Below are 21,251 nucleotides of genomic sequence, written 5' to 3'. Positions count from 1 at the left end.
GTGAACACCCTAACCCGAGAAGATGCATCTACCAGATCCCTTGCAACTGTGGCGACCTATACATTGGAGAAACGCTGAGACCAATCAACACCAGAATGAAGGAACACCAGACCTCTGTCAGCAAACTCGACCAGAAATCGGCCATCTCTGAACACATTCTCAAGAACCCTGGACATTCAATCCGATGGGAGGACACTAGGATACTATCTACCAACAACAACAACTGGCGCCAAAGGAAACTGCAAGAAGTCATCGAGATCCGGAGACAGAAACCAGCAATCAACCGTGACCAGGGAGTGTACCTACCAAGTGCCTGGGACTTATTGATAAATTAAACTCATCTATCTGTGTACATTCTATCTATGTAATTCATGTATAGCCAATCTACCCGTGTACGTCCTCATCTACTTGTGTTTGTACATCATCAACCCCCATGTAAACATGCCCATCAACCCTCAAGTAGTCATGTACATCTTCCTTAATCCCCAATCATGTGTTATGTAAACATCATCCACCATTGACTTCCATCCTTTTCCCCAATCATGTACATCGTCCTTACCCCCTACCTGTGTTATGTAAACATATCCCATCATCTGTAATGTATTACCATTGGCTTCTATCATTGTTATCATAAATGTCGGGTTCCAATCAGCGCTTGTTTATACTGGCTTCCAGCTTTCGTTAATTAATTCCACTTGTTACTTTGTTATTGTTTTACCTGTACATATAAATATAGCTCTGTACCCCATTCTCAATCACCTGATGAAGGAGTAAGCATTAACTACGTTGTGTTCTCATATAAAGAAGTTGATATCCATAAATCTTCATTCTTCGTTGGGGTGGTTCCCTATTTCATAATATATTTGGTTCAGTTATACAATTCTTTATGTATCTATTGTGTTATGTCAGCTATATTTTTCTATATCCGTTCTGCGCTATATGCAATGCATTTAAAACAATGTTTCGTTTATGTGGTTCCGCAAAAGCCTATTTCATGATATATTTGGTTCAAACATACAATTCTTTATTTATCTAACATAGTATATCTTTTTCAGCTATATTTTTCTATGTCTATTCTCTGCTTTCAAATGCAAAACACGAAGTCCACGGACATGTCAAGCTGCAAACGTCTGCGTGTCATGCAGCATGTCCTGTGCGTCGCCAACACCATCAGAGCATTATTTCTTGGTTAATAATGTTTACATGCCTGATGTGGCTTTCAATATCTCATATTCATTAGAAAGAGAATTTCAATTCGCTTCTGGTGGTGAATGGCATGTGCATGTGCGACGTTGAGCAAAGATGCTAGGCATGTCCGTATGTAATGCCGCATGTTAGTTCCGTCGCGACGGCGTCGGTAGCGGAAGTAGACTTTCGTTCTAATTTCGTTATCCCTCTTTGGATTTCTAATATCTATGATTCATTTGAAAGGTCTTTCCATGGGGTTTCTGGCAATGCATAACATGCACGTCTGCAATGTTGTGCATAGCTGTCCGTATGTAATGCCGCATGTTCCGTCGCAACGGCGCCGGTAGCGGAAGTTCGTTGATAATTTTTATATCATTTTTGCGATCCTAAATGTCCATAATGCATATGAATGCCCTTTCAAATCTGCTTCTAACGACGTATCACATATACATATTGGAGACTCTACACATGGCCGTATATACCGCCGCTTTTTGCGTCTGTGGCCTTCAATGGCGCATTTGCTCTCGTGTTGCCTTATTGCGTCCGCTTCTAACTGCAGCACTCTAGTCTGTAGCATACATTTTTTGGTATCAGTAGATTTTTGGTATCATGGTGTAAACAGATTTCATCTATTCTGAAAATTGTAAAGAATATTGCACAATTATTTCGAAAAAATAGTCGTTTTTTGCTGTACTTTTTTAAAACATACTATGTAACTTCCTTTCTAAAAGTCAGATGTCAAATTGGATGGTATTGCCAGAGAGTCCATTTAATGGCGGAGGTACATGCAAAATTTCGTTGCTCTATCTTTTCAAATAAAGTAAATCTAAACTTTTTAAAATGTGTGCTATCGTCCAACGTATTCACGTAGTTTTCTACACAAGGGGAACCCGAGCCAGCTTGGCCACTGCTCAGAAAATGCCTACGTTCCCCGGGCACGAACGTAGACGGGACGGGAACGGCGATGCGGAAATTGCGACTCTGCCCTCTACGTCTGTCCACGGAGGTTGGAAAGATGGAAGTCCCAAGGTTGTGCATAGGGGGATAATTCCGACCTCCACCATGATCAAGCACTTGGTTGATCATACTGTTCATCATTCCTTCTACCGACGCTCGATCTATAAGCGGCCATGGTGTAGCAGAACTGAAACCTATCGAGTCTTGATAGGGGGCTCAATGGCGAGTTTGCGAGAAGCAGAACGAAATGCTGGTGTTGCATAGGAGGCGAGGGGACGATCCCGAGAGGAGAGGCGACGATGGTGAAAGGGTAGCTGACGCAGGCAAACCCGTTCGAGTCTTGATTTGCCCGTGAGCAAGTGCATACGCCGGTGATTTTACCTAGAAGCAGGCAAAACACTGGTGTTGCACAGAGGATGAGGGGACGACCCCGAGAGGAGAGGCGATGATGGTCAAACGGTAGGTGGCGCAGGCAAACCCGTTCGAGTCTTGACAGGAGGCTCCAAGGCGATTTGGTGGTGGTTCATGATTTGCCGTGTCAAATCTTTGCGATTCCCTAAGATGTGGCATATGGGAAATGAGCGGTCTATTGCTGTAGTGTCATACCAGGCGGACATTGACGTTTTGTGACCTTTTATGCATCAAGTCTTTGAATGTCATTTAGAAGTGAAAATGCATAAGAATGAAGATTTTTATGGATATCAACTTCTTTATGAGAGAACACAACGTTTCGGAGTTAATGCTTACTCCTTCATCAGGTGATTGATGAAGGAGTCCTGATGAAGGAGTAAGCATTAACTCCGAAACGTTGTGTTCTCTCATAAAGATGTTGATATCCATAAAAATCTTCATTCTTACCTTTTATGCATGTTGATGTAAAGTGTAGTATGTGTTGTTCATCACGTGTAGCAGCTCAACTGCCAACAGTACTTGAAGAACCACGACCTCCTTCCTACGTCGACTCAAGTGTGCCTTCACAGCAATCAGGTATCTGTCCATTATGTACGGCAGTTGTATGGGTATTGAATTCGTGAGCTATGGTTATCATGGTGCAAGCTAAATTAAAAGGACAAGCTAACACCGTTCCCCTCTAATCCAAACCATTAACCTCCAATCAAAATAACATAAAATTAAAACGGGAAGTCTACGTCTTTCTCTCTACACTAAATCACTAACCCATTCCGAATTGTCTGGATGCCACCCTTTGGGAACACAGCCAGCACATGAGGATGGGACCTGCGCTGCTAGCCAGGATGGCGTACACCTGACACCAAAAGCTAATGGGCAGTTCTGGCTTTCTATTCGTAAGTGTATGTGTAGGTATGTTTAATCACTCACTCAGTCATCCACTCATCCACTCACTCACTCACTCATCCACTCACTCACCCACCCATCCACTCCTAAGCTGTTTTGTCATCCCGCCGCACGCACAGGCTTTGGTTTTGGGTGGCTGTAAGAGTGGGAAAACATGACGACAGCCACATGACGCGAAAGTCAAGACACAGGGCTTCCGACCCATGTCAAAGACAAAACCCTGGGGTCGATGTACGAACGACAAGTACCTACAGCCGTAAATCGGGATAAATCGGGCTTAAAAGCGCCCCGGCATCGAACCCGGTAAAGACTTGTCACTCCTGATGATACCACCAGATAGCCCTAGGGACCAGCATCACGTCGATGTGAAACATGCGAATAGGATGTGAATATTCAACTTTCGAGTGATGTTTAAAAGATTAGCCCGATTAATCTCACAAGCGCGAAAACCTAGCCCGATATGAAAATAAAACAGAACGTGTACGTCACTGAGAAAGTATAACCCCAAATATAACATATTTAGCATTGAATTATTTAGTGTTGAATTTTCGCATCGCAAACTACACATATTTCTAAAGCATAACACCATTATAACATGCATTATGAGACTACATTTTCTCGTTTGTGAAATGAATGCTATGACTGTCGACTATGGCGAGACCTGGCAGTCACAAGATTCATTTATATGCTGGAAGGGCTGTTATTCGTAGGGAGAAAACGGCATGAAATAGATATCACAAAGTTGATGCAAAAAGGCATCGCCCAGAAGGTACACTGTATTCGGAAGTATTGGTGTGAATATTTTCAATTAATATTTAACGTTTTCAACGTGTGACATATGCTGGTTGCCACTAACCGTATGCATACGTGTGCATCTACTTAGATTTATCGTTCCACTAGAGTACTTCATGAATACAGTATTGAAATAAAAGAATACACAGTCTTGATGTAATGCCAATGAAAATGATGTAACAGCAAGAGGTTTGTAAAATTCCTAATTAACGTACGTACTTCACCATCACAATCAGCATTTATCATTACATCTTTTCTGTTCCTATACCACTGTAATGATATATCATCCGTTCCTGTACAATGCGTTTCATATACCATCCTTCCCTATACCTTTGTGGTGAAATAGCATGAGTTATATACACTGTGATAAGATAGCATGAGTTTTACACCGTGATCAAATAGCATGAGTTATATACACTGTGATCATATAGCATCAGTTATATACACTGTGATCAAATAGCATGAGTCATATACGCTGTGATCATATAGCATCAGTTATATACACTGTGGTCAAATATAATTAATTATATATATTGTTACAATATAGCGTCCGTTCACACACACTGACCATAATACATCTTTCCTGTGTCTTTGTAATCATATAGCGTCCGTTCATACACTAACATGACACAATGCATAACGCGTTTATGACATGAATCGTTGCCTCGTGGAGCAATGGCCATATAGTGTATTATCAATATGTCTCTGTCGGCTTAGTATTTAAGGGTTTCCCAGTATATGTACAAACATAAACATAACTCAAAGGACACATGTTGTTCTTATTCATACATCTATCACCTTCCATGACCCAGACAAGTTAACATATTCATTTCAGTGGTCTCTCATGCTCCCTGGAAGAACAGAACATGTTTCGTCATGTACAGAATAGTGTTTGTGAAAAGCATCCCGCAATGTTTTTCGAGCCTTAACGAATATTTTCAAACAAAGCCAGACTGTTAATGTGGAAATCAGTACAGATGATTGGTAGAAGGATGTGCCATTTGTGCGTATTTTTAACTTTGAGGAAATGTTTAATCCACCATTTTCATTACAAATGATTTTTTTGTTATCTTTAGATAGACAAGTATGAAAAGTTGGACATACATGGAAGTACCTTTAAAATGTCCAGAATTGTTTAAGGTATTAGTATTTAGTGACAGCTGTAAGGTAGTAATGGAACTCATTACAGCCGGTTGTGAAGTAGATGATGGTATGACTGACAATGATTATGAATGCGCGTAGAGCAAAGCTGGGGAGTTTCAACGTTCTTTTTGTATCTATACCACATCGAGTTAGCAAACAGCCAATCACTCCATACTGTGTATGTATCTCCGAAAGACGTCCCGAGGAAGATGAGCATTAACCATTCGTGAGCACCGGCGTGGAGGACTGGACAGGCAAAACGCCAGCCAAAGGGACAAAGGGTGTGAGTATTCTGTCCCGATAGCACCACTGATTTGATAGTACCGTCCAGTCACTATTCATAACACAATGTTGAGTGGGTATCGTTCTGCCATATTGAGCTCAAGGTTGACATTGAGGTTCATTCCGAAGCAGACAGACAGAATCACTGTCATCAAGGAAGTTAGTCATTACTAAAGATTAATCCCACTTCGATCTGTTTGACTGGCATTTTAGAAGTTGATGGATAACAGAAAAGTATAATGATTTTTGGATAACAACTTCTTTATTTCTCTGATGCGACTTTTCGGTATAACTCCTCATACCGTTTTCAAGCAATAGTGAGCACTCGATCCATAAAGTATTATAACTCTTCTATAATCAAATTTCGACGTTGCGAGCACCATTGATGAATGTTGGCAATACCGTGGATTGGTTGGGGGTTGCACAACAACGCGTCCCTCGCAGAGTTTAAATGTATGACATGCAGTTTATTTGATTCTGAGAATGTTCCACTGGGTATGGTCTCGGATGAATCATCCTTGTTGTTAACCAAGAACGCGGTCAAGTGTGAACATGTGGGTTTTCTTTAACTTGCTCCATAGTATTGTATACTCACTGAGTGTGAAACATTGAATTCATCGGTCACTACACCCCGACCATTTTCCAGTATATCAATAACCTATAGGCGGTCTTGCATAGCTATATATTAAGTGAATACCATGTATTAGAACAAAGAGAAGGATTGATGTGCGGTGCGTGATAAGCATTTACCCCACTTGTTCTCGGTGTTTCTTTTAATGTGCTTACCCCTTGTGATACAAACAAGTAACAGACATTTGAAACGTTTGTTAAACAGCTTTTATCGTAAGTTGAAGAATGTTTGAATGTTCAGTTGGCAAGGTAAAACTGTGAGGATTTGCAATCTTAATTTCACTTTAGACGATTAACTATTTTGTTGAAAGTGATATTCATCGATACGTTTTTACTGCAAACAGACTACCTGTCAAAAGTTTAGAAACATTCTCTGTATGTTGCATATATACATATTGTTACACTGAAGATGAATTTCTCCACAAACTGTAAACTTGCAGATCTTGCATCAAATTGGGGAACACTATGCGCAAATATCGTGCATGTGAACAGATGCGTATTGAACGTGCGACTATGTTTTCAAAGTTACAAAGTTGTTGTACAATACATCAGCTCATGTATAAACAGTACCCGAGATAGCATGGATTATTTTGCAAAATCTAGCGTATTTTGTCTGAGTCCCTGATACTAAAGTCCATTTATATTGTGTATATATCTATGTATATATAATGCTCAAAGCGATGACACATACACCTCTGACCAACAAGTACAGAAGACTCCCTCTGGAACACAACCAGTCGCCTCTCAATCACTCTCAGACTAATATTGTATCACAGCACATGTCCAATTTACTGCTGGTTGGACAGAGGCAATTTTGAACAAACGCACTTGCCTAAGTTGAGACCACGTGTATCACATGTGCTTTGTTGTGGGGCAAGACTGAAGTCCTAGAAACTCTCAGGAGTCAAGCAAAGCTGGCTTCCTTTACTTGGAGATGATAGACACAACCTTTCCAAGGAGCAAAGTTGACAGTGAACGGTGTTAAAAACCTGCTAATTATAGTTAACACTTGGTTTGCTCTTACAGTCTTTGATTACCATACTATTATCTATTATCTAACTTTATTGTGCACAAGAGTGCATGTGCCACGCGCGATAGCGCGATACGTGACATCCAATTTCATGCAATGAGCTTTGCAACATGTTTCTGAAGGGTTATATTTATTTTGCAAAAAACTGTATTTTGTGGAATTACATAATGTGCACAGTCAGGGACCGTTCATAATTTATGGCTGGGGGGTTGATAATGATTTTTACGGAGTTGCGCTTATGATGTGAATGACCACTCCTACTTGTCATATACAAAATCAATGATCAGCTCTCCAGAACATGTGCCCAAAATTGATCACCCCCGCCCCACCTCCCCAGAACAAAATGGATGACACCTCACACACCTTATATATATAGTTAACACTTGGTTTGCTCTTGCAGTCTTTGATTACCATACTATTATCTAACCATTTTAGACAGTTCAGGACGAACTGTTTTACGTCGTTGACCAATGCTTTCTGGGGCGGCCAGCTACTCTCAGACAAATGTACAAAGCAGTCAAGCTCTGAATGTAAAAACGACTAAGAAACCATATCGAACTTACAAGCACTGAACGTACATATATATACATGACAGCACTGTTCCACCAAATCAAAACATGCAGAATAGTTGGTTTCAAGAACAACGATTCAGAGAATATTTACGCTAATCTGTACTGACCTGGAGACGTCACGGCATATACCGATAAACGATGACTGGTGGTATTTCCACATGGAAAGTGTTTGTTATGATATACTGCAGGAATAATGAAGTCACGTTTCATGCAATGAGCTTTGCAACATGTTTCTGAAGGGTTATTTTTATTTTGCAAAAAACTGTATTTTGTGGAATTGTGCACCGTTCATAATTTATGGCTGGGGGGTTGATAATGATTTTTACGGAGTTGCACTCCCCAAATCATCTCACGTCCTCCCCACTAAAGTGCCTTTCTTGTTTATTGTGACTTGTGAACCTATTCTGGACTACCACCTGAGGGTTATATACTAAATAGTTGTGACTTTTCAGAACTGTTGTGTGACATACTGCATGTTCCAAATGGATGGACACCAGATCCGTATAACACATTCTCGCTGCTCGAGGTCGGACATAATTGCCCAGATGGCAAGGTCTGCAGATCAAAAGGTAAGAGTGTAATGTAAATACAGATACATCATCGTGAACCCTACATGAAATGCACTTGTATCATGTAAAATTGTGTATCACCTTGAGCTGAAATCTATGACTGTAGGCATTATAAAGCCACAATTGTGGTACTCCGTGTGAATTGCTTTAAACCTTTATAGACGACAACAGAATAAAAAGTCTAAACGACACAACGCCATTGAAAAGGACGGCCATCGGGACATGAGCTGGCAAGGCATTTCAGCGTGTCCAGACAGACCATCTCAAACTTACGGACCTGATACAACAATACAGGGAGTGTTAATGACAGATCCAGGTCAGGTCAACCAGACTCAAGATGGCTACGCTTGAGACGTTTTCGTTCAAACATTAAAACCGCCTGCATCATCCACAACAATCCAAAGCCCGGGACTGCGCCGAATCTCAGACCAGACAGTGCGCAATTGGTTTTTGGAAACCAGACCTTTTGCAAGATGACCAGTTCAACGTTACGTTGTTCCCTTCGTCAATGTTGATCAACGGTTGATCTTTGACAGTGCTAGACCTCACGTCGTACGTGTTTGACAGGACTTCCTCCAGCAAAAAAAACTGTTCAGGTGTTACCTTGGCCTTCTCGATCACCCAAATGTACCCTACTGAACATTTGATCGACGCTTGCACCAGCGTAATTCGCCACTTTAGACATTACTGGAACTGCACAGGGCACTTCAGCAAGAGTATCAAACCATTCCTCAAGGCAGCATCCCCTATCTTCTGTGGGTCACAGCTCCCGAGATGTTATCGATGTTTACTGTGGTCACACCAGATACTGACATTTTACTGTGACCAAGTGGCTTTAATAGCCCCCTGTGACTTTACCAACCATTTTCTGGATAATCATGTTTAGAAAAATGGTGATTTTACTGTAATTAAGCAATGATCTCATGTTTGAAACAATAATATGCACTCAGTGAGTAAACTCCAAAATAGCGCGTAAAGTTTCTCTATAAGAGCATAAGTATATTGCCCACTGCATCTTTTTCAACATGTTACCTGTACTAATACTTTTGTGTGATATGTTATTGGTAAAATATATTTTCCAATACCATATCTGTTTTCACAGAGTATTCAAAGATATGTTACCCATTTTTGTACTTGCCTACAACTTCAAACGATCACGGTCATCCAATAATCTAGTACTCCTTGAACTGCTACTGTGTGATACGATCTTGCCTCACACTGCCATTGAGGGCCTGTATCATAGTTGTCTCCGGGACACGATGGGGTGGTCAGTCACACTGTGAGACATGATCGTCCTGTTTAAGGAGAACCCCTCACTGTGTATTGAGTGAGCGAGCGAGCGAGTGGTTTTGCGCCGCTTTTACCAATATTCCCACTGTGTATTGAAGTAAGGCCTGTTGTGAACATTTCCACACGCTGTAGGGCCGCGATGATGCCTTTTTCCTTGTCGACCTGGCTGACGTTGTAAACAACTACAGGCGTTGGAGGAGACTGCTGCCAAGGGTGACGCCGTTCTACGGTAAGTGAATAGTTCCAGGTTTAGAGAAATGGCTGACAGAGATATTTCAGGAAATGTGTAACAAAATCACCGTCTTAACGATAACACTTAGCACTATTAAGGGGACACTTCCTTTATATTTAAAGAGTGTATTTGATACAATGTTAAGGGAAAAAATCCTTCCTGGATTTACTGGATATTTGTTAATATAATCTAATAGAAGTTTACTTTCAGAGGGTCAGAGCAATTTGTAAAATGAAAGTAAATGTTTTGCGAATTTCCACGTAAGTAATTAATTACTTCATACATGCACGTAGGATTTTGCGTCAAAACAGTTACACTAGGAAACAAGAACCCACCAAGGAATCAGTTGTGCTCTCCTCCTTGCAAATCTGTGTTTGCCCAGGCGTCATCATACTGTTTATCATCAATTGCGCATTTGTTTACGTTTCGTAATTGTAGCTCTGAAAACACCTGCATATCCTTATTTTTGCACGTTATTCCGTCACCACAGCTGTCAAGTGCAACGCTGATCCAATATTGCTACAAGTTCTCTCCCTACTCGGAACCGGCTTCGACTGTGCAAGCAAGGTACAATCGTGTTCTGATGGTGAAGCATCTGTGCTGCCGATGCACTGAATTTTAGTCACCGGGATGTACGAATTCTTGCTATAATTAGCATATGTTCGACACATATTTTTAAAGTAAATGTTCCCTGAATATCGTGAGGGCAACGGAATTTTGCAGATGTAATACGATTGCCTTCGCTTACAATGCTGCCATACTGTCAGTCCCCGGGATAGAATGGTCTTCAAGAAGCCCTTTCTTGTCGGAAGACGCGACTAACGGGTTTGGGTTCAGACACTCGCTGATCTCGTTGATGCTTTTAGTGTCCCATTTGGTCATGATGTCAATGACTGGATTGTCTGATACCTTCTCATCCATTTGCAAGTTGCGGAGTGCATTTTGACCATGCCATAAATACGAAACCTGCAAATGCAGGAAGAAAATATGTCAGATATTTCAAACACATTTATCATATTTATCAAAATATTTAAACCTCAAAACTTTACAAAATACATTTTCAATACCAATATTGGCAGGGCGAGATAGGCACCGTATTGCAGATGGGCGTGGCCCCGGCACGAGTTGTGTATGCCAATCCATGCAAGCAGATCTCCCACCTTAAGTATGCGGCAAGGAACAACATAGATTTGATGACGTTTGACAACGAGGCTGAACTCTACAAGATCAAGTCAACGTATCCACTAGCACGGTACGCACCTGAGTATACGTATTTGGTCAACAGATATTGCACGTGCATGGTGAAGAAAGAGCACTGGGAGCTGTGTTATGTGTTATGGAGTGATTCTTGATCCGATTTATACTTTTTAACGTTTTACCAATATTTGGGAGTGTTAAATTTCCCCATTTTTTTCTACTTGACGTTTTTGCCTGAAAGGGAACACATCTATACGACGTTTGTTACCAAAATTATATTCTGACAGTGCTGTACAACATCATCGCTGGGAAATTCCGATGTGACGGTTACTTAAGTCATGAATTATATCATATGTCTGGTACTTTACAACAGATTGAACCGAAAGCTCACAATCAAGAAGATACCTAGATACCTCATATTAAGAGACTGGCGCTGACGACTCCTTTCATTAGTGCTATATGTAACCATATGTGTGTTTCCGATGCTCTGATCTGTCCTAATTTGCCTTTACGACAAGGCTGATCTCTTAATTTGAATTCAGATTACTGTTGAAAGTATGTGGTAGATGCGAACATAAAAATACTTTGCAAATACTTTGACTGTTTCTTAAATGTCATGTTGATGATTCTTAAGTGTCCTGTTCATGTTATTCTAATGTTGTGATGTGTCCTCGCGTTCGTTTCAACGTGCTTCGGTCCATTGCAGGAATGATATACCTTTCATTCTCTCTGTCAACCGAGACTAACTACAAGGATGTACCTACATATGTTACAGGCAGATTGTTAAATCCGTCAGTTCGTGAAATGACTAAGAGGGGGATTCATTTCGCGTCATTTTGTGTAACAACAATCAATATGCGTCAGTCATTTCATGAAATTTCACTTAAAACTTAATCTACAAAAGGATGTCATAATTTCAACTTATTATTATTCACGTATTTATTAACAGCGTTGTGGAAGCGACTATTGCACTTCAGTTTGACCTGAAGCATTTACAACTATTTATTTGACACTTTCTGTGTCCAGAGCAGTCACACCTCACAAACCCTTGTCCACCACATACAGATGATATGAAACTTCCTGATATGACTGAAGTATGTTGATTGTTGTTACACAAAATGACGCGAAATGACTGACCCTCTTTGGCACTTCACGAAATGACTGAATTTTTTGTCTTTTCACGAAATGACTAATTTCACAATCTGACCGTCACATATACAAGTATACTCCTGCCGTATACATGCACATATACTTAGTCGTGTCATATAGGATATCCCCGGCACATCTTTATCTTTTAATTATATTTGGGCTACAAGTAAATTACCTGATCACTTGTGGTTCCATGTGTCATGGTGTTTGCAGACTCCTGTTAAGGATTGCTACTCCATCAAACAATGACGTTCTGTACGACCTGTCGACCAAGTTTGGCTGCCACCCTGGTGACGTCAGCGGTCTCCTGGGAACAGCGAAGAACCTTGACCTCGATGTTGTTGGAGTTAGGTCAGTTTCCTGGTTCCTCATGTCCAGACATATATCTTTACCTTTCATATCGTCAGATGAACCTTGAGCGAACTCTCATCATCCATTTACTCAAAGCACGTCTGTTATTAAGACCATCGTATGTCACGTCTTTGAATGTCATTTAGAAGTGAAAATACATAAGAATGAAGATTTTTATGGATATCAACTTCTTTGTAAGAGAACACAACGTTTCGGAGTTAATGCTTACTCCTTCATCACATGATGAAGGAGTAAGCATTAACTCCGAAACGTTGTGTTCTCTCACAAAGAAGTTGATAACCATAAAAATCTTCATTCTTATCGTATGTCACGTTTTTATGCTATTCGACTTAGCATTTACCATCTCTGGAACAAGTAATGTAAATCCTCCGATTATCCCCCCTTGGACACCTCTAATGTGCAGATACCATTGTAGGTAACAGATGATAAATATAACCTCAAGTACACAATCGTCAGTCTTTCTTGAAAGAGCACGTTGCAAAATGTATAGTATTTTACGGCCGCTTGTGTTTTAATGTCCCCAATGATGGACACATCAGTCAAACTGTTCACAATTCCCATGCATTTTCGTTTCCAGTATTCTCTATCTGTGCTAGTGAAAATATGACGTTGTACATGCATGCCTGTGTGTCCTCTTACCACCAGTTTCCATGTGGGCAGCGGAGTAGAGGACCCGGGGGTGTTTTTCGAGTCTCTACGGAGAGCACATCTAGTGTTTGAGATTGCAGCAAAGATGGGATTCGCACTTAACACCCTGGACCTTGGCGGCGGCTTCTATGGACACCCTGGAGCACCAATATGTTTTGAAAAGGTAACGCACACTGCCTTCCCTTGTCCAGGTGGAGAAAGAGTCTAGATGGAATCAGCAGGTGTTAAACGTAGGAAGTGAATGGGTGTGATAGGCGAACTGTACCAGCTGCCACGTACATTATTTCCCAAATACGATAAAGTGATACACACACGCACACGCACACGCACACGCACACGCACCCAATAAATAAAGACAACAAATCACACGCAGTCGATGATATGCCTTTCAATACAGTTTTTTTAAGGAGAGAAGTGGGGGTGGGGGGTTGGGGGAGCACACTTTTGAGAAATGAGGGACTGCATACTTCGTCCGCTTTCACGAGTCATAAACCTTCAGGACAAAAAGGTGGTTGCGCATCCCTGAATCCCCCTCCACACGTCCCACCTCCCGTCCCTGGATCCGCCTATACTATATATTTCCAGGTTGCCGCTGTGTTGAATAAATCTCTGGATACGTTCTTTCCCTTGAGCTCGAATGTTAAGGTCATAGCAGAGCCGGGACGGTACTTTGCATCGTCGGCCTTCACCTTGGTGGCAAGTGTGATTGCAAAGAGAATGTGCACGACCCCCGCAGAGAAAACAGATCCACACGGACGTGAGTGAATGTTTTAGCGATTGCCATGTAGTATAAAAGTAAACAAAATGATTCACATACATTGGAGGCGGGTAACACAAGCATCACACGTCACTCAGCCTCCGCTTCTGTGACCAAAATGTTCTCATAGAGTTTCCATCAGGTCCATCTTGACGTACACATAGCATGATTCAACTTCAGTTTTCTTCAGTTGAACATATACCATTAAGGAAAGCAGGAGATATTCTATTTTGCGAGCATACCGCTAACCTATGCATGTGAGAAAAAGTAACATGTATCCGCACAGCTATGATTACACACTGCCATTAGAAAATGGTCATATCAACTTCTTGGTTGAGTTTCATCCGGGATTCGAACCCGCACCCTAAGAGTCAGGCACCTAATCGCCAGCGCACAAAGTCAGCCGGCTACCCGCTCAGCCACCGCAACTGGTAGTCTAGACTGCGTACTTTGTGTACCCCTCTGTGAGTGAAAATTGGCACCTCCTCCCACGGCCGAAAGCTATGGTTACACAATGCCATGGAAGGTTTCAAATGTAACATGTGTCATATTTGGGATTACACTTTAGTAAAGGACGAATTCCAGTAGTTTTTTGGTCCCAATACGGCATATGTTCAATATCCGTACAGACTAAACATTTCCAAAGGAATGTCACAAACATGACTTGTCACATTTCCCATTTATTTCTCGTCATCATCAGTTTCGTCCTTGGCTTCATCATTTGCATTGGATAAATCTCGTAAGTCCAATATCCTCTACTTTGTAACGGTATATTTTTGTCCTCTGGGGGCAGAGAAGAGAACGAAACGATGGCACATTAGTCAGTTTATTTGTAGTACACAAACTGACGATCGTAAGAAAACGATAAAAAATACAACGAACAATTTGTATTGAGAAAGGACATTTCGCGACATATAAACTCACACAAGCAGACTTTTGACCCTCTAGGTAACGAGGGTCAAGTTCTATTATTTACAAGGGTATCCCGCTTCCAAAGGTTTGCGAGGATTCTGCTTAAGTTCAGTTTACACGTTCAACAAATTACCCTTGGTGAAGTTAAATATTTATGTTTATAAAAAAAAAAAAGAAAACCCATTGAGTGGTAAGAGGCGACTAACCGGATCTGGTGGTCAGGCTCGCTGACTTGGTTGACGCATGTCATCGGTTCCCAATTGCGCAGATCCATGCTCATGTTGTTGATCACTGGATTGTCTGGTCCAGAGTCGATTATTTACAGGCCGCCGCCATAAAGCTGGAATATTGCTGAGTGTGACGTACAACTAAACTCATTCACCCACTCATTCAGGATGTTGGGTAATCATTAAAATCTTTCCTTTACTGAAACCAAAATTATGACAGAGAAATGATAGTAAGATCTACATGTTCACAGAAATGGCTTAGATTTATTGTATTCACAGTGGCGACATTAGACCCGAAGAAGCTCAGCAGCGACAAGCCAACGTACATGTATTATATGAATGACGGTACATATGGATCGTTCGGTCTTGTTCACTTTGAAGTCTCTCGCTTCATACCACGATTAGTTAAGGTGAACGCTTTATGTACAGATCCAATAAAGCTTTAACTAAACCTATTGCAAAACTTTGAAGCATAAAGTGAAACCGATGATAATATATGTGTTTGTATGTGCGTGCGCGCGCGCGCGTGCGTGCGTACGTGTAGTTTGCTTTTTGAAGTTCATGGGTATTCTGTGACTGAAACCGGTAGCGAGTCAAATTTGATTTGAACAGATGCATCCCGGATTCCACTGATCGTAGGTTTGCCGAAGGTTTCTCTGTGTTCTTATCCTCTGTAGCACAAGTGCTGGCATTTCGGTACACATACACCAGCTCCTGGATCCATTGTTGTGGTTTGTGCGATCTCAAATTATTCACCCTTGAAACTTTACGGGCCAATCAAACATCGGGTATAACTCCCAATGTTAAGAAAGCTAAAGCCACCATTAGTATTTATTGACACGCAGATACCTTTTCAATCAAAAATGAACATCCTTTTGCCCTTCAGAAAGTTTTTTATTTCGATTTTCGCAGCTCTGTCATGATGGAAGTGGCCACCACGCTTCTGACATTGCCGATCTATCAAGGAGATTTGTTTGTAGTACAGCAAAAGTCATAACTGTTAATAAAAATCAAGGGCAGATAATTTGAACAGCGAGAACCACGTCAAGGGATCCAGAGGCAGGGCGTAGGTTAAATGAGTATGAGAGACCTATATATACTGAGAAGGTTATGCTGTTCAAGGATTACTTCCGGCTTGGTCACTTCAGTATTCTGACACGTTATGTAAGAACATGAATTCTGTAAATTTTGAATAGTTCAGTTTAGACTCTTATAGAGATACCATTACTTCAGGAACCCGCTAGTGATGTGACCTTCACATCCAGCTTGTGGGGTCCGACATGTGACAGCGTTGACTGTGTCCTGAAGGAAGTCGCTCTACCAGAACTCCAGATCGGCGACTGGTTCTACTTTGAAAACATGGGCGCCTACACTATCAGTCTCCAGTCGCGGTTCAACGGAATGCCAACGCCTGAGTGCCATTACATATGTGATGAAGATATCTGGTAAGGCGGATGATATGCACAGAATGACTCGAAAGGCACGATTGCGTGAGTTTAGTTTTACGCCGCACCCAGCAATATTCCAGCTATAATAATCGTGTCTGGACCAGATAATCCAGTGAACATTGATCTGCGCAAGTGGGACCCGATGACATGTGCCAGCCAAGTCAGCAAGCCTGACCGACCGATCTCAATAGTCGCCTCTTACGACAAACATTGTCCCCAGTTGTGGCAAGCATGTGTTGCTGAAGGCCTATTCTACCCCGGCCTTTCACTGGTCTCACAAGGCACGAGTATTTCAGGAAAACATTATAACGATGAAGTCATTATTTTCAGTTTCGATCATTTCAGTTTCAAGGGTGACACGGTTTCCGCATGCATTCATGTCCAGTGTGTTATTCTGTTAATTACCCATAACCCGATTTAAAGACACGAGTTCAATGAATCAGCTGTTTTGGTATGAATCAGTGAAAGCAGAAAACACTCACTCACTCCACTGATTTTCTCAGCCAACATGTTGTTACGCGTGAAATGTACAATGATGAATACACAAAGCCATTTAGAAAGAGGTCAGATGTAACATATGTTAAATTTGGGATCACATTTTAGTACTTTTGTTGGATTGTGTCCCATCCGGGATTCGAACCCACACTTTCAGAGTCAGGCACCTAATCGCCAGCACACAAAGTCAGTGGCTTAACAGGTTAGGCGGCTGAATCCCGGATGGGACTCCCTTATTCATGTGACTATAACCGTCTAGCGCCTAAGAGGCAGCTTGGGTTATGCAGGTTAATAACGTGCTGTGCTCTTGATAAACCTACCTGTTGTGGAGTTTGGAGCTTTATAAAAGACGCATTTTTATTATCACATATAGGTACAGAGAATGTTTATGCATCCCAAAGAGGACATTGTAGGTGATATATACTACAAACAAAAGGTATGGGAACACATTTGGTAATCATATTTAAACTGAAACATTGTGAGTGAGTTTAGTTTTATGCCGCACTCAGCAATATTCCAGCAATGTGGCGGCGGTCTGTAAATAATCGAGTCTTGGCCAGACAATCCAGTGATCAACAACATGAGCATCGATCTGTGCAATTGGGAACCGATGACATGTATCAACCAAGTCAGCGAGTCTGACCACCCGATCCCATTAGTCGCCTCTTACGACAAGCATAGTTGCCTTTTATGACAAGCATGGATTGCTGAAGGCCTGTTCTACCCCGTCACAAAACATTGTGAAGTCGTTGATACGTTTACGTAAATGCAGCTTTGTGTGTTGACTGGACACTTTAGACGACATATGAGTACATGCAGTGAAGCAACTCATACGTTATTCGTTGAGTTAGAGAGAAGAGAAACATTGTCAAAAACAGACAAAAACAGAGGTGCTGAAACATAGCTGCACCATGTTTCATTCAAACGCCTACACACAACAACCTAGTGCATGTGTAAGACAGACTTCCCATGCAGCTTGTGCCAACTAAACACTGGCAGTTGTGAATAGGTTCCTAAGGGCTTGGGCAGAACGTATCGGGGATCTGCCCTTGATGTTTTTCGGGGTCTTCCAGCCCGAGGTCTGTCCTGTACTCCACCAGTGGATTGGAACCTGTCCCTCAGTCTGTGAATGACAGAGGGAGAAACCTGAAGACGTCGAGCCGGTTTCATTTACCTTACAGGATAAATGACTCCACCACGTTCATAGATGACTGTCACATTTAAGAGTGTTCCTATACTTTTTGTTTGTAGTATATATTCGTTGAAATTCAGTAAGGATTCCAAAGTTGTTATTGGACTAGGCCTTCATATATATACTTCTAGACAACCAGGAAGATGATAGACTCACTGAAGGATATATAAGACGGTATTATAACTAGCGCATTAAACCACATTGCCTTGCCACGACAGACTTTCTAATGCTGCTGTGATGTCTTGCACAGTATGAATGTAATTCCTCTTTTCAGGAAAACAGTTTTAAAGCAAAGACAGAAACCGATGAATCGACATCGCTCTGAAAGTACATAACATCCTCTAGAATCCTCTCCTGATTCCCAGCTGATCAAGAGTGATGTTTGACTTGAAGTGTTCATCTTATTTATGCAAACTGCCACATTCAAATATTATCGGTTCCTCTTTCAAAAACTGAAATCTACATTCATGTGGTAGGACGTTGTGTTGCTCACATATTGTTTTTTACCTTTGGAATGTGAACATTAATGAATATGCCTTGAATATAACTGGCCTATTTCTGGCATTCTAGAGCATCAATGCAGTGAAGTAGCTTCATCGAGGACAGTCAACCTTAGTGGTAGTAAATTTGCCATAACATTCAACAGTACACTGTTTGCATGTTTGCATTGAAATGATTCCCCAAATACCGATTAGAAGGAAATTTACACTAGTTGCAGTTTTACACATGCACATTCAATAAATTACAAGATAAAGGAACTGGATGACATATACATACCCAGGAATTCAGAAATATCAACAACATATATATTCAGAGAGTCAAAGAGACAGGGATTCGGTTTCATTAACAACAGACATATTCAGCGAGATTCATAGACCGAGGGATTCTGCGACTGGAACTACAAGGACATCAGTGACCCCATCCCCACTGAGCGTTTCATTCTTGACCAATGGTATGCTCCAACACATCAAGCTTTTCGAATGGAGGATCTCAATCTGACGTGTTGTCATGATGTCTTAAACATGTTCGGATACAGATTTGGCGGACTAAGGTAGAGTTGCTTAGGGCACTGACGTGAGAATTAACCGGTGTCACTTGTGGCCTGGCATTGTCGTCCATGAAGACTTCTGTGTTCTTTGTGTTCAGAGGTTGTTAATTGAAATGTTTTACAACAACTCTACCTATGATGTCAGTACCATTGTTTCATTCTGATTTCTTATCGTCAAAAGGTCAAGTCCCAAGTCATGTGAGAGGCATCCCATCATCATCTATAAACTCCCCACCAAACGGAACTCGCTTCAAGATATTCCACTGTGCATATGCATGTTTCTGCGAAGTCAAACACTGATTTACATTTTTGGGAAATACCTCAACTGTTGAAATGAATGTCTTTTGTATTATTTCACTGGAGACAACAACCAGATGTCATTTAAACATTTCATGCCTTCTCATAAACATGAGAAGGTAATACAGTAGAATTATGTGATATACATGTGTGTTTATATATGAGAATTATGTCATTCATTATGAACTGAGTGTTATGTATATGGTCAAATTATTCAAGATTTGGTGATGGTTATTTAGAAATTGAGTTTCATGTTTACTTCCACATTGATCTCTTTTGGTTTTGGGTTTGTTTTTGTAACTTACGTGACGATAAAATTGTGTGTCTGTATCGTATATTCCACTTAAATGCTTGAATGTAATTGTGAATCTTCCAAATTATTTTTTATTGCTTTGGTTTGGTTTTTCAGGGATTTCTTGTATTTCATTGTTGTTGATGTTGTTCTTTACTTATTTGATTATTGTGTCGGTCGGCCTCGTAATTTAATTGAAATAAATGTAGTACTTATTTTGTTTCTGTAATTAAAATGTGCCTCTTAAGATGAGCATGATAGAGCAAAATCTCAAAATATATACAGTTTACAAAACACAGTCATATACATCTTACGTCCGCTGTGATTTAAACCGAGTGAGTGAGATTTATGTTGTATTGATAGGATATCGTCTCGTGTTAGATCATTCTTAAAGGAAATCCCGAAGTGGTCCTGGTTTCATGCTTACACTATTTTGGTGAAACGTTTCAGCACGGGTATATCACTGACAAGCAAACTCACAATCAATGCGAATGAGGGATTCGAAACGTCGACGGGGTAATCACATAGAAGTCACGCATATGATTTTGAATGCACATCAGGTAATTGGACAGTGATAAAATGGACTGAAACAGTACTGTTCATATTCTTTTAAAAATATTTTATTTAAATATGTGGGGAAAATATTTCTTTGCAAAGTTTGTTCTTCTTTGCAAGTTTGGTGAATATTTGTAGCTGCAAGGTTGGTGCATTTTGTGTCTGTTATTATCTGTTTCCAATGTGAAAGCAAAGCTGACCCAAATTAGCGGATAACGAGGAGAGAAATTGCTCTTCAACTACTATATTGAAGCAGGAACACAATACCATGTGTCTTCTGGTTGGTGTCTCACCGTGACCCACACCTAATGTTGCTACAGTGTTCTGGTTGGTGTCTCACGGTGCCCGTACCTTATGTAGCTACACACCATGTGTCTTCTGGTTGGTGTCTCACCGTGAAGCACACCTAATGTTGCTACAGTGTTCTGGTTGGTGTCTCACTGTGACCCGTACATTATGTAGCTACACACCATGTGTGTTCTGGTTGGTGTCTCACCGTGAAGCACACCTAATGTTGCTACAGTGTTCTGGTTGGTGTCTCACCGTGACCCGTACCTTATGCAGCTACACACAATGTGTCATCTGGTTGGTGTCTCACCGTGACCCACACCTAATGTTGCTTCAGTGTTCTGGTTGGTGTCTCACCGTGACCCACACCTAATG

At 41.1% G+C, this 21,251-nt stretch overlaps 1 protein-coding gene across 3 annotated transcripts in view; it reads left to right on the top strand.

Annotated features, from left to right (window-relative positions):
* Nucleotides 1–20,253, top strand: part of LOC137290521 (ornithine decarboxylase 1-like) — a 28,295-nt gene extending 8,042 nt beyond the window's left edge. Inside the window, exons 2-12 of one of the 3 annotated variants that reach the window (XR_010957221.1) lie at nt 8,361–8,477; nt 9,900–9,996; nt 10,490–10,566; nt 11,079–11,251; nt 12,559–12,696; nt 13,363–13,528; nt 13,951–14,122; nt 15,541–15,671; nt 16,495–16,706; nt 18,671–19,447; nt 19,626–20,248. Coding sequence is in view for 2 of the 3 variants with exons in the window: in XM_067821529.1 (XP_067677630.1) it covers nt 8,382–8,477; nt 9,900–9,996; nt 10,490–10,566; nt 11,079–11,251; nt 12,559–12,696; nt 13,363–13,528; nt 13,951–14,122; nt 15,541–15,671; nt 16,495–16,706; nt 18,671–18,731 (1,323 nt within the window). In the remaining variant the exon portion in view is untranslated. Of the gene's footprint in view, nt 1–5,560; nt 5,678–8,360; nt 8,478–9,899; nt 9,997–10,489; nt 10,567–11,078; nt 11,252–12,558; nt 12,697–13,362; nt 13,529–13,950; nt 14,123–15,540; nt 15,672–16,494; nt 16,707–18,670 lie in introns of those variants that run through there. The other 2 variants (XM_067821530.1, XM_067821529.1) reach the window with 2 other exon arrangements.
* The last annotated feature ends 998 nt before the right edge of the window (nt 20,254–21,251 follow it).

This window comes from Haliotis asinina, chromosome 7 (genome assembly GCF_037392515.1).
Source record: "Haliotis asinina isolate JCU_RB_2024 chromosome 7, JCU_Hal_asi_v2, whole genome shotgun sequence".
Taxonomy (NCBI): domain Eukaryota; kingdom Metazoa; phylum Mollusca; class Gastropoda; order Lepetellida; family Haliotidae; genus Haliotis; species Haliotis asinina.
This window is presented reverse-complemented; position numbering and strand designations above follow the sequence as displayed.